Source organism: Drosophila albomicans, chromosome 3 (genome assembly GCF_009650485.2).
Source record: "Drosophila albomicans strain 15112-1751.03 chromosome 3, ASM965048v2, whole genome shotgun sequence".
NCBI lineage: Eukaryota > Metazoa > Arthropoda > Insecta > Diptera > Drosophilidae > Drosophila > Drosophila albomicans.
The window spans coordinates 19,686,840-19,705,149 of record NC_047629.2 but is presented as its reverse complement, the minus strand read 5'-3'; the positions used below and the strand labels follow the sequence as shown (position 1 = coordinate 19,705,149).

The window sequence follows — 18,310 nt, the reverse complement described above, 5'->3', positions numbered from 1 at the left end:
TATCGTGTGTGGGCCGCATAAACACATGGCGTTGCTGACTCGTGTGAGTGGCAAATTGTTGGTTAACCTCCTTCTGCAGCAAGTTAAGCAGCAGCAACACCAGCAGCAGACAAGAGTAACCATCTCTGCATATTTCGCGCCTTCTTTAATTGAATACTATGTAAAAAAAGAGAAAATTGTAACATCATGTGTTTGTAAGCAGCAGCAAAACAGCAAAATCAAATCAAATCAAATACACGCAAGTTTTTGTTGTGTTTTATTGTGCGTGTGTGAGCGTGCGCGCTCAAATAATAAATTTGCAAGAGCAACACCGATACACCGTCGTCGTAGTCGTTGCCGCCGCTGTCGTGATTTGCCGCGTGGTCAGCTGCTCGTTGAACACTCCACCAGTTATAATAATAATAAAGTGAATCTAGACAAAATGAAATACATTTTGGTAACAGGAGGTGTTATCAGCGGTGTCGGCAAAGGAGTTATCGCCTCCTCCTTTGGCACATTGCTTAAGTCCTGTGGCTTGGATGTGACGTCCATTAAAATTGATCCCTACATTAATATCGATGCAGGCACATTTTCACCTTACGAGCATGGTAAGTTTATTGCAACATATTATACATGAATACATAAGTAGTAGTAGGTATATACGATATGTGTCTAAAAACAAAAAAAAATGCTATAGGAAAAGAAACGGCGCAATACTATTTCAATACGTATCCGCATCATAAACGTGGGCAAATTGTTTGGCACTTTTTCAATCTCTTTTCGATGTGTGTGCGTGTGCTTGTGTAAGTGAGAGAAACGACGGCAGCAAGAAGAAGAGTTTGTTGTCGGTTTGCAATTTTGTTGCTTAAAGGCTGTTACGTTACGTGACGTTACGTTGTCTCTACAACATAACGCATACAAGTATAGTCAAACTACATAACTACACACGCACATATACATCTGTGTTCCGGGAGCACACCAACAACAAATGTTACCCTAACACGTGTTCCGGCTGGTGTTATTTGTTTGTGTAAATTACCCAACAAACCAAAGTTCTCATTAGTCTGTGCCCAACAAACAAAATCTTATCGGCTTCAAAATGCAAACAGTGGTTGTTTTTTTACAAAAACACTTTTTACTACAAAAACACTTGTTACAATTACCTTATCTTAGTTTATTGTAAGCTACAAATATTTGTAAGCTAAAAAACTTATAATATAACGATAAATAAACATTGAGTCTGAAGTAGTTTTATTGCATAATTTATATCATAATAAATAAATACAAATATACTTAATCGTAGTTATTTCATTTATATTGTTTCAAATTTAACTTAAAAATTGAATTATTGGCTTTATTTCTATTAATCAAATATAATTTAAGTGGCAATAAAATTGTGAATTGGTTCATAATTGATAGAATAATATACTATTATTTATTTTATTGCTTTAAAGTGCAACAATAAAAATCTAGATAGTCGCCTAAAATCAAAAGTACACGTGCTGATAAGTAACAATAGAACCTGAAATTTATATTCAGTTTCGTAATACGGCTGATCATCAAACATTTTCAATTACTATCGCACTGTAAGTACATAATTGTACTATGTATGAATATATGTACATACCTATGCACATTGTGCAGCCTGGCAACTTTGTAGCAACACACACAAATACTATTATCGCTGCATTCCTTTTGTCGGCGTCTTCGTTATTCGTGCTTGACATTGAAAACGAAAGTTTGTATTTTCTTTTCAGTCTGAGTTTCTCTGCAATTTGCTCTCTTTGCTTGTGTTCGACTTGTTGTTGGGCGAGTCTGTCTGCGGATGTTTCCTGTTCAGTGTTGAGTGGGCTGTGTTTGCGGCATTTGTGGGGCGCTCTTTCTTTGAATGACCACATGCACCATATGTACATAAGTATATAAGTATAAGTACTTGGCAGCCAGACAATTTCTTCAATGAGCGCATTTGTTCTTTTTGTGCTTCGTTTATTTCTCTCTTAAATTCAATTACAGCAAGACAAGTTTGATTATTTCGCTCTTTGCTTGCTGTGATCAACATCATCAACAAATCATATAATCAAAATAAAAATGTTAAAGTTTTCTGCAAACTCGAATAAAACTGGCGAGGGTTATTCCATACACTAATCACACATGCTTAGAACCCTTAAAAATACACCCGCAAAAAAAAGGAAACTTCTCCCCCAAGTTGATTGAGTGATTGAAGATTCCAATTGTGTTGTATGCAGCAGTTGCCAACTGCAAAGAGTCCTTTATGGTTTGGTGCAAAGCGACAATGCAATTATTACCCCCTGTTAGTATTCGAATACACACGTGTGAGTCGCGTGTAGGGCATTCGCTACAATTCGGATATGTATGTATGCGTGCTTTTGTATTTGTTTGTAGGTGTGAGAGAACTGTGCGTGTAGGTTGCATATACATATGTATGTGTGCGTGTAGTGCAGGCGTCATTGGGGCTTACTGCACGACGCATTTGGCAACGCATCAAATGCATTGCACATTTAATTTGCAATGTGGATGCTTTGCGTGTATGTACACTATGCTCCGTTTTAATAATGAGATTACATTTCACTTATATTTTATATTTTTATCTCTTAAAATAAATTTAATATTAAAAATTTTATAAATTGCGCTATTCAATGAGTATTATATTCACATTATTACATTAAATATTAAATAATATATACACATTAAATACATACAGTTTGTAACTGCATATTTCAGATGCGAATTTTGGCACGTTTTATATATTGTATGTAGAGTGGGGGTGGCAGAAGCGCATCAGCCACATGTTGCCTACCACCGTTGTCGTCATTGATGGTGGGTGGTTGTTACGATAACCAATCCAACCTCCCGCCCACCCGCATTTTCTCCAATGTCCAGCACGGATTACTGTCTGCTGCCTGTCATTTACATTTTTCGCTTGAAGCAACTGTGCACTCGGTCCCTCTCGCTCGTCGAATGCATGCTCTCTGTTTTCGGGGGGTCGTTTGAATTGCATTTTGTGTGCAGTCTTTGCTCATTTATTGTGAGAGCTTTGTGCTCTGGAATGGGCTATGGAGTTGACTGCGCAGCCAACGTCGACAGCAGCAGTGGCAGAGCTCATGCGTGTGTGTGCGTGTTGTGCTTCATTTGTTTTGCGTACATTGCGAGAATGACAGTGGAATGAGTGGGAGGGGGACACACGCAACGAGCATGGCAACCCTGCTGTTACCCATCGTCATCACCATCCGTGGTCGCCTGGCAAAAGTTTGGGCTTTTCATCAACTACATCACCAGCAGCCAACATTGTTGTTGGTTATCTTTCGCTCGAGCTGAAGCTTTTGTGCGTATTTGCTGCTGCTCCTTCTTCATTTTTGCAATTCCCTTCTGTCGTCCATTGGGCACCTAAGCGTTTTAAGTCTCTCGCTTGCTTGCTTGCTCTTTTAGTTGTTGTTGCTGCTGCTTGGCCTCCATCATCGTCGCGTCAACATTGTTAGCAGCTGTTGCTCTTTGCGTTCTGCTGCCCCCCACTTGTCCGTTGTCTCTTCCCTCCCCCACTCGCACACACACACACACACACACAGAGACCGTTGTTGGTCGGCATATGTTGTTTCTTTCACTGTTCGCGCATTCCGTTTTACTCACGTTTTTCGACTTCGACTTCAACAACAACAATAACGACAATAATGTGCAAAAAATTAAACGGAAAATACAATTTCGCTGCTGCTGCTGTTGTTGCTGTTGCGGCAGCAATTTCAGCAGGATGTCGCTGCTGCTACGCGTTAGCCAAGCGCGCTCACTCCTCTACCCCCACTGCACTCCCCCTTTTGCAATTAGATGTGTGTATGTGTGCACATTTACATATATACACGTACATACATATGTATGTGCATATGGCTGCTTACATAAGTATTTCAGTATATTTGCGGCGAGTTGGCAGCGCTGGTCAAGCTGTGGTGCTGCCAGGCTGCTGATGAGCAGGAGCATGTTGTGGAGAAGATTGGAAAGGGGCCGAGTGCGGCATTTAAGCTACTCAAAATGAAAGCTAATGCTTCATTTGCTATATGCGATTCTGCAGCTTCTTTCGTTTCCATTTCCATTTGTAATGCCACTTTCCCATTTGTCTATGGGAGTGGGGGACATAGGGGGACATGGTAATTAACGCCCGACGCCTGCAGCAGCCAACTGCTGCCAGGGCTGAAGAGGCGAGGCGAGGCGGAGCAGTGGCGAAGCAGGCAGGCAGTCAGTCAGCCATTGAAGCAGCTTGCTGCCAAGCTACCAAAAATGTTGCCACGGCAAAATGTCTGCGTGCCACAGCGACACAGGCCCAAAAAAAAAAGCAACAAAAAAAAAAAAAAACCATTCGCTATTCGCCATCGTCGTCAGCCGGCGATTCATTTCAGCGTTGCACGCTGGCTTTGGCTGCCTCACTGCTGACTGGCTGGCTGGCTGCCTCATGCCACATGCTTTTGCTGACTGCTGCCTGCCTCCTGCCTGTCTGCCTCCTGTCGCGTGATTTTAACGAGCCTCCCATCTCTCCATGGTTTATGCTTTTCGCTCGCTCGTTCGCTCGCTTCCGCGCGTTGATTGTCGTTGCTGTTGTTGCTTTTACTGCTTCTGCTGCTGCTGCTGTCGACATCGCGTCGTCGTCGTCGTTGTCGTTTTTGCGCATGCAGCAGCAACAACGGCAGACCGGGGCAGACCAGGCCAGCGACACCTCACACCCGCTCCACACACACACACACACACACACACACACACACACGTACACAGCGAGACAGCATGTGTGTGTGAGTGTGTGCGTGCCTGACTAGCCGGCAAATGCCGCGCGCAATAAATGCCCAAAAGCAGCAGCAGCAACAGCAGCAACAACAACAACAGTAACAGCAGCAGGCTGCCAGACTGCCAGTCAAGTCAGCAACGACGACGGCGGCTGTTTTTAGCGTTTGTGCGCGCCCCCCAAAACACATTCGAGACACACACACATACATACATATATATATATATATATATACAGCTATAGCTGTATATGCATGTGTGTGTGTTTGTATGTCTGTCGCAAAAGCTTGTGGCGTGGCTTTGGCTCTGCCAGCTCTGCTCTGCTCTGCCTGCCTGCTGCTGCTGCTGCCTGGCGTTTTTTGCGTTTCTGTTTTTTGCCTGCCTGCCTGCCTGCTGTTGTTGTTGTTGTAGTTGCTGTTGCTACTGCGTTGTTGTTGCTGCTGCTTCTGCTGTTAGTTGGCACGTTTTGTTGGCTCGCTGGCTTTTGGGCTTGGGCTGGCTGGCTGGCTTGCTTTGGCTCTGACTCTGACTCTGGCTATGAGACTGCTGCTGTTGCTGCTGCAGCCTGTCGCGGTCGCCATGCCACGCCACGCCACGCTCGCGCGCTGCGACGGCGGCGGCTGTTGCTGTGGCTGTGGCGGTGGCGGCGCTTCGCACTTTGCTCTGCTGAATTTTCAATTTCAGTTGTAAGCTGACTGCAATCAGCAGTGGTTCGTTCGCTTCGCCCCATTTCGCTGTCGCTATCGCTTGCTCGTCGCTCTTTATTTTTGTTGTGTTTTGGGTTCTCGCTTCGGTTTTCTCGTTTCGTTTACGGCCGTTTTTCGCCGGACTATCGACGGTACACCAACATACAAACACACGCTCTCTCACACACTCACACACAGTCTGTCGAACTGTCGTCATCGTTAGTGTCGTTTGTTTTTTTTTTTTTTGGGCAAATATTATAAGCATGACACCCACTGTCCTTTGTCCGCCGCTTGCTACTGCTGCTGTTGTTTGTTGCCCCTGCCACACCGCCCACGCAGCAAGTTCGCGCATTTTGTGGCTCGCGCGCGAATTTTGCATGTGTGTGTGTGCCACACACACACACACACACACCTTTACATGGCAGCACACACTGTGCGTGTTTTATTGATTTTGTGGCACAACAAAAGCCTGCGTCAACTTTTCCCAACTGCAGTTGAGCCGACCCCATCTATATACACATATGTACATACATACATTCACCTAAACCTGCCTGCAACATTTTGCTGCAGTTGCTGCTGCAACTGATTAACAACAGTTTACGGCAAATTAAATGCTCATCATTAGCTGCAATTTCGATTTCGGCTTCAAGAAGTGTCAGTGATTAATACAATACAATACAAGTTGATTGCATATCATTGTTAATTTACTGCAGTCAAGAAGCTGCAACATTTTGCTGCAATTTAATGTGATTAAAAACAGATAATGAAGAATTTGAAAGCTTCACTTAGTGGTTGCTACTCAATTTGCTCAGCTGATTTATTGTGCTATGTGTTAACTTGAAAATACTTTAAATGCCAATAATGCACAGTTTTATTAACTACTGCAAATAAGCTAAATGAGGATTTAAGTGTATTAAACTGAAGCAACTTTCGACTGAAATTATCATTGATTAAAAATTAAAAGGTTTTCTAAATTAAAGCTGCCAATTTGTGATTAAACTACAATATTAACTGATTGATACATTCAAACATGTTTATTGAAACGATTATTAGGTATCTTTGCAACTTAACTGCACTTATGTGTAATCTAAAGGAACTGCATTTAAATCAAATTCTGCATTTAACTGCATTCTTGTATTCTTAGTCTATGCATAGCTTATTCATTTTAGCAAGTGACTTAATGTGTATGCAACATGCAACTATTTTGGGTAGTTGCAGTTGTTAGAAATAATGAAAGTCATAACATTTCATAATTTAGCACAATTTTAATATAGCTGCCACAAATTAAGACACATTATTCTGCCTACTCATTTAGCTGCAGTTTTTTGGGAAGTTAACAGCTAAATATGAAAAATTGGAGCTAAATATTGCAGTAGCATTTTCTGCTTAGGAAATTCATAGTTGCAGTTGTCAGAAATAATGAAAGTCGCAGCAATTAATAAATTAGCTACATTTTAATATAGCTGCCACAAATTAGGACAAATTATTCTGCCTACTCATTTAGCTGCAGTTTTTTGTGATGGTTGAATATAAACAAATTGTAGCTAAATATTGCAGCAACAATTCCTGCTTAAGAAATTCAAAGTTGCAGTTGTCAGAAATAATGAAAGTCGCAGCAATTAATAAATTAGCTACATTTTAATATAGCTGCCACAAATTAGGACAAATTATTCTGCCTACTCATTTAGCTGCAGTTTTTTGTGATGGTTGAATATAAACAAATTGTAGCTAAATATTGCAGCAACAATTCCTGCTTAAGAAATTCAAAGTTGCAGTTGTCAGATATAATGAAAAGTTTTCTCATTCTAGCTCTAAATGTTAACTGCATTTGTAGCAGCAACTCTTGCCTGAAAACATTTTGTCAGGGATGATTAAGAGCCTTATCATATTAAGTAGTAAAGTGGCTGCACTTTTGATCCAACTTCAATTGGAATTGCAACATATGCGATCTTTTATCATGCCACATCTAGGCGCACTGACCCATAAGCGTACAATGTGTGGCAGCCTTAGCTGGCAACGTTATAACTGCTGTGCATTATTTTTGAGGCCAATTGGCCTGAAACTGAACTGAATGGAACTTTTGCCTGCTCATAACTTTATTGGCGCTGTGAATTTCTTGGCATTGGAGCAAAAGCAAGCAAAGCACCTCAGCAGTTGGAGCAGCAGCTGGCCCAGCTCATTCTGCACACACCACACTCCCCCCTCCCCCCTCTTCTGTCACTGGCTCTGCCTGCACCTCCTCCCTCCCTCCCTCGCTTGCTGCTGTTGCTGTAGCACATAAAAACGGCAGCAGCGGCAAACGGCAACGACGAAAACGAAAATTTAACGACTGCGCAACGTGACGCATTATTTGTCTGCGCTGCCCCGTTGCCTCTGCCTGCCCGCTGCTGATGCCTCTGTCAGTTACTGTTGTTGCTGTTTCTGTTGTTGTTGTTGTTGCCGGTTCCCCGGTTTGGCGTCTGGCCTGCTGCCTGCTTTGCTTTTGCCTCTGCTGCCTGCGTCTCTTTCAGCAGTTGAGCCGTTTCAGCCTGCAGCAAGCTTGCCGCAGACTCGCGCCGCCAGAAATTGCTTTTGCTTGCTTTCAGGCTGGCTGGAACTTGAACGATCTACTAGCTCCCCTTGCTCCCCCTTCCCCCTGTTCGCCTCACGCTGCTGCCGTTTTAGTATTTCGCACTCTGTGCACGCGGCGGCGACAGCAGCAACAAAAACAACAACAGCAACAACGACTGCAAGCATTTTTGCATGACTGACTGGCTATGGCTGAGTCTGACTCACTCACACACACACACACAGGCGCGCTCACTCACTCACACACAAACACAGACAGTCGCAGAAATGCGCCAGTTTGTGTCGAACTGTTGGAAAGGGGGGTAAAGAAGAAGGGGGACAGGGGCTGGAAGGCTGGCTGGCTGTCGCAGCCTGGCGTGTGTTTATAATTTGATTTCGCTTCTTTCTTTCTCCGCTTCGTAGTGCTGTCGCTGTTGTGTGTGTGCGAGTGTGTGTGATGGCGAAGCAGCATTTCCTGTCGCTGTCGCTGCTAAAAACCGCTGCCTAGGCCTACGAACGACTTTGTGGACGATAGCGAAGCACACGCACACCAAGACACTGGAGAGGGGGACAGTGCGGGGGGTTAGCCGTCTGCCGCATCTGCTGCAAAATTCGCTGGCAAGCCAAAAGCAACAGCAACTGGCAACTGGCTGCAGCAATGGCAACCTCGCAGGCCACGGAATCTTAATGAAGTTATTGTGTTGAGTCGCCCAGTGTTGTTGTTGTTGTTGCTGCTGCTGCTGTTGCGCTTGTCCAACTCGTCGCTTTTTTTGTTGCCATTTACATACAAGTATGTCTATCTGTGTGTGTGTTTGTATATAAAGCGTTAAGCTGTTGGCTCGTTGCAACTGCAGCCGAAGCAGTTTTGTAGACGGACTGACCACCCAATTTTCCTTAGGATATTAGCTCAACTGCATTTGCATTTCGCATTGAATTTGAATTCGAATTCGATTATTGAATCAAGTGCCGATTATCGCTTTCTTTTTTGATAATGCATTCGCCAGACTTAGACACACACACATACATACATATGTAAGAGTGGAATGCGTGAGAGCTTTATATCATTTACTGCTCAAGCTTTTGCTGCACAAAGAGCAATTAGTGCAAAGCACGTGGCCAGCAGATCGTACTCTTTCTTCAATAGATAAACATTGTAAATGCAATGTAATCTCTTTGAGTCAACTTTAGTTGAAGAGAGCACTGCTACTTAAAGAACTTTACGTACATTCAATGAAGTTCGCCTTCACAGACTAAACTTTGGCGAGAGCAATTATGCGAGCGTGCGTGAGTGTGTGAGAGTACCGATGTGAGTGTGCAAGAAGGCGAGCGGTATTTTGAATTTGCATTTCGCATTCGTTTTCAACCAGCAGTTGCGAACGGGCGTGCGTGGGAGCGAACAAACAAACACGCGTTAAAAACGGAACAAAAGCACAAAAGCATAGGCCCGTTAAAATGGCGCCAAAAAAATCAACAATTGTCTTAAATGTGGAGCAATTCATACACGACATCGAGGAGCGGCCGGCGATATGGAATCGCAACTTCCATTGTAACAAGGCCTTCCTCGAGCAAATGTGGGACGAGCTAAGCGGCACCCACAAGCTGCCAAGTAAGTGCGAGTGCAACAACAACAACAAAAGCACTGAGGAGCCACAACTTTTGTACTAGCACAAGACGAAACAAAAAAAAAAAGATCAACCATGTTTGTATTGCCTGCTCGTTCTTACGCAGAACATGCCAAGCACACTCTTCGTCTCTACCATGGGAAGAGAGTGTTGAGAAATAGTGCGCTCATTGGAAGTTGTGGCTCTAAAGTAGCTTTATTCCCAGAACGGACACGTGACACAACTCAATATGTGCTCATTTCCAGAAATTGTACTCAAAGCCAAGTGGAAGGGACTGCGTGACAACTTCAGAGTCGAGTACAAGCGCATTCCACGTGCGGACAACGGCGACTTTATGGTTGATCCTGCCACCTTTGAGTCCAAATGGCTGCATTACTATGCTCTGCTCTTTCTGAGTAAGTAAGCTACATTTCTCCCCATATTATTTGACCAATAAGCAACGCTTTTGGCCTTGCAGCGGATCACATGCGTCATCGGCTTCCAAAGAATGAGCAGGATCAGTCCTATTATTTCAACCAGCAGAGCGAGGATTGCGAGAAAACGGTTGTGGAGCCGGATCTGACAAATGGACTCATACGCCGGCTGCAGGACAGCGACGAGGACTACGACGAGGATGACATTGATGGGGATGCAGGCGATGCTGGAGGCGATGTCAGTGACGGCAGCCTAGATGGGATGCCCACGCCACCTGCGGCTCATCAACAAACTCAGCTGAGCACCACACCATTGGCCACCGGCGCCCTCAAGGCTCAGGAGGAAGCATTTGCCGCCTCCCATCAACATGCGTTGCTCAAGGCGGGACTGCTGCGTGCACAGCTCATGGAACTGGAGTTGGAGAAGGAGGCACAGGACTTGAGTACGAAGTCCACACAAGTTGCACCGCCTATTGCAACGCCAGCAGCGTTGTTGCAGCTGCCCGTTGATCTGGAGCTGCATGCGGCACCGTCGCTTTGCTCGCCGCCGCCCGTGGTAACCACAACCACAACCCACAGTGCACTAACCACAGCAGCTCAACTGGCGGGCACAGTGCTGGCGCCGGCAACCACAACATCGAGCACCTCAAGCAGTGTGGGCGGCAGCGGAGGAAGTGGAGCGATGGGTGGCAAGCGATCTGTGTCTCCGCCACCATTGTACAATAAGGCGCATCATCCGCTGCCCACAGTGACAGTGGGGCATCATTCGGCATCTGCGGCGGCCAAAGATGACTTCACTGGCGGCGCAGTTAGCGGGGGAAATGAGCATCTCAATTTCACACAACACTCCTATGCCAACGGCTTGATACCGGCGCTCAAGCTTAAGCGTCCACGTCTGTCGGAGGACAGCAACTTTAATGGTTCCTCGACGATGGATGTGCCGCTGGTGCCAGAGGATGATGACTACCATTACTTGCTCAGCCTGCATCCGTATATGAAGCAACTGACGGCGGCACAAAAGTTGCGCATTCGCACCAAGATACAAAAACTCATCTTTAAGGAGCTGTACAAGGAGGATCTCGAGGAATCGAAGTAGTTTTTGTTGCCACACAGCTCCACACAATGAATATAAAAAGACTGTACATAAGCATCTCCCATTTCCCTATTTGTTCCCCACTTAATTCATAATAAGCAGTTTGTAAGCAGACCTTAGATTTAGTCCATAGATATAGATATCTATGCCATGCGACTTTATCCATTTCTAGTTGAGCGTCGACACCTTGCAACCAGCTGCGGTGGCAGCTGATCTTGGTGTGCGCCATTTAGCTTAAGCTCAAATACAAAAGATTTACAAATAAACAATGCAGAAATCTTTAATACAAATTTTGCGTTTCCTCCTTTTCCTGTAGTACTTATAGTTCTTTTTTTTATCTTTTTGTTCCACTAATTTAATTATTTTTTCATTCTTTTCTTCGCAGGTGAAGTCTACGTGCTGGATGATGGCGCTGAGGTTGATCTGGATTTGGGCAATTACGAGCGCTTCCTCGATGTGACACTGCATCGGGACAACAACATAACCACGGGCAAAATCTACAGACTTGTCATCGAGAAGGAACGCCGAGGCGACTATCTCGGCAAAACTGTGCAGGGTAAGTAAAAACTGTTCAACTCTCTTCAGCTTAACAAAACTCACTCGTTGCCATTTTAAACTTTCAGTTGTGCCACACATAACCGATGCCATCCAGGAGTGGGTGGAGAATGTTGCCCAGACGCCTGTGCAGGGCTCCTCGAAACCGCAAGTTTGCATCATTGAGCTGGGCGGCACGATTGGCGACATTGAGGGCATGCCCTTCGTGGAAGCCTTTCGTCAATTTCAGTTTCGCGTGAAGCGCGAGAATTTCTGCTTGGCTCATGTGTCGCTGGTGCCGCTGCCCAAGGCCACTGGTGAACCCAAGACAAAGCCGACTCAGAGTTCGGTGCGTGAATTGCGTGGCTGTGGCTTAAGCCCTGATCTAATTGTTTGCCGCTCTGAGAAACCTATTGGCTCGGAGGTTAAGCAAAAAATCAGCAATTTCTGTCATGTAGATCCGGATCAGGTTATATGCATACATGATCTGTACTCCATCTACCATGTGCCGCTGCTAATGGAGCAGAATGGCGTTATCGAGTTCCTCAATGAGCGTCTTCAGCTCAATATTGATATGAGCAAGCGAGCTAAGTAAGTAGAAACGAATACATTGCTATTCCTAAAATCATTCATAAGATAGATAGATACAAATCACTATGTTTAAAAAATATTATAAATTCATTATTCATTTTGCGTTTAAAATTTAAATCTGTGATATCATTAATATATTCGATTTTGATAATACAAAGTAGTTAGCTTGTCCAACATAGTATTGAAACTTCCCTTCTTATTGCACGATTTTGTAAACTATGTTTTGTAGAAATGCAGCCTCCTAGCCTTACCGTTTAGGCGGTAAATTATTAGTTCAGTCAGTGTGTTAGTGGAAAAAGTACAACTAGAAAGCTTGACCTACAAAATTTTTAATAACTGCTTCTTAGTGCACTATGAAATGTAGTTTTATATTGTGTACAAGTTTCAGCATCCTAAATCATACCATTAAAGTTGTAAGTTAATAGTTCAGCCTATCAGGAGAAATAGTGTTATGAATACAACAAATATAGCAAAATAACAAAATAGAAAATATAACAATTATTTTTGTAAATTTATAACAAATTATGTTATTTTGTTTAAAAAAATAAATAATATGATTTAGGTTAAATATGAATTACTAAAAAGACGCATATCCCATTTATTTTTTTGCTTTACCAACAATCTTTTAACATGTAATCTAATCTAATCTCCTGTTTTTTGCAGATGCTTGCAACATTGGCGGGATCTGGCACGTCGCTCGGAGACTGTGCGTCGTGAAGTGAACATCGCCATAGTCGGAAAGTACACCAAGTTTACGGATTCGTATGCATCAGTGGTCAAGGCCGTTCAACATGCTGCACTTGCCGTCAATCGCAAAGCGAACTTGATCTTTATCGAGTCATGCCTCCTGGAGCAAGAGACACAACAGAAGGAACCTTCCAACTATCACAAAGAGTGGCAGAAGCTCTGCGAAAGCGATGGCATCCTCGTGCCCGGTGGCTTTGGTTCACGTGGCATGGAGGGCAAGATACGGGCCTGTCAATGGGCTCGAGAGAATCGCAAACCTTTTCTGGGCATCTGTCTGGGTCTGCAGGCGGCGGTCATTGAGTTTGCACGCAATGTTGTTGGCTTGGAAGATGCCAACAGCACAGAGGTTAATCCCGAAACAAAGAATCCGCTTGTGATTGATATGCCTGAGCATCACAAGGGCCAAATGGGCGGCACAATGCGTCTGGGCAAACGTACCACAATCTTTACGGACAAGCCGAGCATTATACGACAGCTGTACGGCAATCCCAAGTCAGTTGACGAACGTCACAGACATCGTTATGAGGTGAATCCACAATACGTCGAGCAACTGGAGAAATTGGGCCTAAACTTTGTGGGCACAGATATTGAACAAAATCGTATGGAGGTGATTGAGCTGCGCAATCATCCGTACTTTGTGGCCACACAATATCATCCGGAATACTTGTCGCGTCCTCTCAAACCCTCGCCACCCTTCTTGGGTTTGATTTTGGCGTCGGAAGGTCGACTGCAATCCTACATCGATCGCGGTTGCCGACTATCGCCACGTCAACTGTCGGACGCATCGTCCGATGAGGATGATGTCGTCAATGGTCTGACACGTGTCACAAAGAAATTTGACGCCCTTAAACTTCCTGGTACCGAGGAGAAACCATCGCAATCAGGAATCAAGACAAACGGTTACAATGGCAGCGAAAGTACATCGGACAATGATTTAGGCGCCGCAACTGATAGCGCCTGCGGTGGAGCCATGAGCGATGCCAGCGTTTAAATTAATTCAATCCAATTACACAGTGATAATGATCCACTATTTTAGAGTTATTTTCTAAAATTTGCTTAATCTCCGCAAATATTCTTCAAATTAGTATATGAATAAAATATGTTTGAATATTCAGAAATTTGTTAATTTGCCACAAAGCTATTTCAAATAAATACATATATATTTTTAGATAAAATATAAAAAATGACTTTTGTGTTTATTTTAAAATATGTTATATATGTTGGGACGAATGAAATATGGTTATGCTAATTCTCTTTTAGTAATTTTAAAATTGAGGTTTATAATCTTGTCAACATAAATAAAACACAGTTCTGTGGATAATGTGAGATGTATGTGCATTTTAAAAGGCTGTAAAAGACTAAGTACTTAATTTTGATGCGCTCCAATTAGAAGAGTTTATTTAATTTGACTATGAGACTCAGTATTTAAAATGAAAATAATGTAAGTATGCATAGTGCCCAAGATCTTTAAATTAGAAAAATTGATAAAAAAAAATATATCCACTCCTGTTACGCTCAATTTGACGTGTTTAATAGACCCACTAACTTGTCGAGTACTGGGTCTATAAATATAATTCCTATTAGACAATTCCATTTTACAATTCCAACAACAAACACATTGAGCGATAGGCACGTGACTTTAATACTTTGAGTTTGTATCGACTGTAAAAAACTATGTTCTTTTATTTTAGTGGACTTTCAGAGACCCAGTACCTAAATTAAAACGGATATACGAATCGTGCTAAATTCACTGAAAACTTGATGAAAAATATATCCGCTCCTGTTACACTTAGTTTGACATGCTTAATAGACCTGCTAAAATGCCAAGTACTGGGTCTAAATATATAAATTCTACAAAATCTTTTCTTTACCGCACAATTCTATTTTACAATATCGTATTCCAACAACAGACACATTGAGCGATGGGCACGTGGCGTTAATACTTTTAGTTTTTATGTTTCATGACAGCATCTTCTACTATGTTACGAAATCGCAGATCAAGTGCGGCACGTGGCCAAGATCTTTTAAGATCTATGTAGTATATGTGTTCTAAAGGTTTGCCGACATGATGACGACAGTTTTGTACTCAATATTATTATTGTTATGTACGAGACAAATAATACTATGTAAATGCGACACTCAGCATATATGTACATATATAATATACATATATTTATTTACACACACAATGTACTATGTACGAGTAAATAAGAATTCACATTGTGGTCTTGTTCTGCCAAAAAAAACAGAAAAGGAAAAAGAAAAGAATGTGCTCTTGTTCTGGTCTAGAGCAGAGAAATTTATCAAAAAGCGTTCGTGATAATACCTAAGGAACCCATGCCGGCTGCAGACATCGTACATCGGCGGTACTCTGGCTGTGTCTTATGTAGTAGGCATGCTAGCCAAGTCTACAAATAGACGGGGTATGTGCCTGTGTGCTGTGCTGCTCCGTCTACAATTGTACTGGCTAATTAGCTTGCTTTCTTGACGATCGTTGCCTCTGTCTCTGTCTCTGTTTCTATCTCTGCTCGCCGCCAAATCTCGAGTGGACATGTATTGTATTCTCATTCGTTTCATTCAAAGAAATAAGCTCTGACCCAACAGACGTATCTTGTTTTATTGTTGTTGTTGTCGAGCGGGTATATAGCTAAGGATCGGAGATGCATGTCAATCACAAGAAGAAGACACGACAACGTAATCGACCCAGAAATAAATGCAATCGCTGCGATGATACAAAAGAAGATGAAAGTTTGCCCGAGAGTCCTTCAGTGCCGTGCACTCTGCAGGATAAACCTCAGGCTGCAGATCCATCGGATGCCATCTACTTGATACAGCAGCTGCTGCGCAAGAAATTGTTGAACAAGAAGAACACACCAGCAACACCTAGCTCGACACCTAAAAAAGTAGTGACACCTTCCACTCCCACGCCCAAAAAAGTGACTGCTCCCTCAGTAATTCCCTCGAGCTCAGCAACGAAAAAGATGACAGTGCCCAAGGATGATACAAGTGATGAAGTGAATGCGCTGTTGAAATGCTTGGGCAGCAAATTGCAAAAAGGTAAAAGAGTGAAGCAATTTATATACAAATATATTCTTATGGATCGATGTGTTAGGTGCTGGTGGGGAACTACCGGAGGCGCTTTTCAGCAAGCTGGGCAAAATGTTTAGCGCGGAGCCGTTGACGGACACCACATCGGATGACGAGGAGGCCGAGTACATTGAGTACATATACAAGCCGCGGCAATATTTCATGGCATCGCTGTGCAACGTGAGTGAAGCAATTCTTTCGGGTTTGTTTTTTGTTTTTATTGTGGCAATTGGTTCAATTACAGCACTGCAAGTCGGATCTTTGCGGTCATCCGGCGCTTCCCTGCAAGGGCTGCGGCCTCGTCTTCTACTGCAGCGTTGGGCACATGCGTGATGATCAGGAGCATCGACAGCTTTGCTATGGACTGCGTCAGCTGGTGGATCGCAATGGTAATAGATACAGATACATTCGGATACAGATACTGTATCAAGCACATATGTATGTTATGCATGTAGATACAAAAAGATACACAAAATAAGATTGAGATACATAATAGGACAAAGATTTAGTTGCAGATTCAATTATAAATACAGATACAGATTCTGATTCTGATATATATAAATTATAAATGAATTGAAATAAAATTTGTAATAATGATTCAGATATATAGCTACTTCACAATATAAATCAACTTAAAGATGGAGGTACAAATTCAATGACAAATACAGAGGCAGATTGAGATACACTTTAAAAGTTACGAAGCAAATTAGCTACAGATACAGCTTAAGATGCATTAACAGTGGATTTTAAATCAATAGTATGATAAACAGATAAAAACAAATTTAATTACAGATTTAAATAGAGAAATTTAGATGCAATTATAAATACAGTTAAATTTAAGATACAGATACTTTCAGGACACGACGTCTTCTACAAAAGCGGCGACTTTAGTGCCGAACAGTTTCGATCCTATCGCATTGTGTGCATCCGGCAATTGGAGCAGCTAATCAATCGCACATTAACTGCCACGGAGCAGGAGGTGCTGCTCTTTCCCTTCATCTGCAACGATGTCAAATGCAGGGAACATCGCTATAAGCGATTGATGCCGTGTTCTCGTTGTGGCGAGATTGCATACTGCAAGGACAAGACGAATCATATGAGTGCTGGTCATGCAGCCTGGTGCGAATCTTACAAGCTCTTTAAGACATTTGTAATGCGACAGGCGAAATTTGGACGCCTCGAGCCGGCATTGCCCTACGAAGTGCTGCGGGAGACGCCAGTGAACTGCTCCAACACCAGGCAGATCTTGAAGAAACTCAAGTTCAGTAAGTAAAAGAAAAGTTTAGTTCGATTAAGTGTGATTACATGAGTTAGTTACAGATGTCACCGACGCTTGCGAATTGGCTGCACTGACTCAAATATCCACGGGACCCTTGACCGCCTTCTACGCCTTGAAGCTGTGTGATCGTCTCAAGGCGGAGAAGCTAACCATTCATTTGGTTGGCGCGGAAATGGAGTTTGAGGTGGATGTCTTTCAGAAGTGGGAGATCTTTTTGCTTCACATTCTACCAGCTGTGAAGACATTAAGTGTGGTATTTGTGGGACCAGAGCTCAACTCTAGCAAGGTTTCTTTTGAGCAGCTCTCAAAGATTAAGTAAGGACAAGGCGATATTAAAAGTGAAATTGTTTCATTTATTTAAATATTCACAGATGTTGTCGCTTGTGCCGCAAAGCGGAACGCACAGTGGAATATTACTTCGAGAATCGTCTTTATCACGACTATTGTGCGCTGCCTAGTTTTAAAACTCCAGACTTGGGTAAGAGTTTTCCAATGTTTCATTTGCTTTAATAACTTGTTTTCCTTTTCAACAAAAGTTTGCTTCTTTAATGCGGGACTTTATCGTGCCACTGGTTATGCATTGGAGGACACTTGGCCAGATACCATACAAGCCGCTTTGAATCTTAAATGTCCTATGGTGACCACTTCTTACACTAAATACGAGGCTCCACTGGACATGAAAGAATTTTTGAATCAATCCAATCGGCATTTGAACGTTGTTCTGCCACCGACCACAAATCCATTTGGATCGGAAAAACCAGAACGCAATTTTATCTCCGACGATGATGCTCCTTTTATGTTCAAGAATTATCAATGTTTTGTTATTGATTAAGTATTAGAGAATTTTAAAATTTGAAATAAACAAACAGTTTTCCGTTACACAAATCCTAGTGTTGATAAGTATTGAATCCTAGGGAAATTTTTAAAAGGGATATTCTGAGTGGTGTTGAGGA

At 42.9% G+C, this 18,310-nt stretch overlaps 2 protein-coding genes across 5 annotated transcripts; both read left to right on the top strand.

Annotated features, from left to right (window-relative positions):
- The first annotated feature begins 50 nt into the window (after positions 1-50).
- Positions 51-14,141, top strand: LOC117568375 (CTP synthase). 4 transcript variants are annotated; one of them, XM_034248978.2, is made up of 4 exons: positions 51-587; positions 11,505-11,675; positions 11,743-12,244; positions 12,908-14,140. In XM_034248978.2, exons 1-4 carry the CDS (start codon positions 422-424, stop codon positions 13,980-13,982), a joined length of 1,914 nt encoding a protein of 637 aa, XP_034104869.1. In that variant the 5' UTR covers positions 51-421; the 3' UTR covers positions 13,983-14,140. The 4 variants fall into 4 exon arrangements, with proteins under 4 accessions (XP_034104869.1, XP_034104871.1, XP_034104870.1 ...); XM_034248980.2 differs by lacking the exons at positions 51-587; positions 11,505-11,675; positions 11,743-12,244; positions 12,908-14,140 and adding exons at positions 5,449-5,596; positions 9,362-9,597; positions 9,859-10,008; positions 10,071-11,418; XM_034248979.2 differs by lacking the exons at positions 51-587; positions 11,505-11,675; positions 11,743-12,244; positions 12,908-14,140 and adding exons at positions 5,449-5,596; positions 9,359-9,597; positions 9,859-10,008; positions 10,071-11,418.
- A 1,419-nt stretch (positions 14,142-15,560) lies between these two features.
- On the top strand, positions 15,561-18,266 carry LOC117568244 (uncharacterized). Its single transcript, XM_034248722.2, has 7 exons — positions 15,561-16,048; positions 16,104-16,258; positions 16,323-16,467; positions 16,936-17,343; positions 17,399-17,672; positions 17,729-17,835; positions 17,894-18,266. The coding sequence occupies exons 1-7, from the start codon at positions 15,652-15,654 to the stop codon at positions 18,187-18,189; spliced, it is 1,782 nt and encodes a 593-aa protein (XP_034104613.1). The 5' UTR covers positions 15,561-15,651; the 3' UTR covers positions 18,190-18,266.
- The last annotated feature ends 44 nt before the right edge of the window (positions 18,267-18,310 follow it).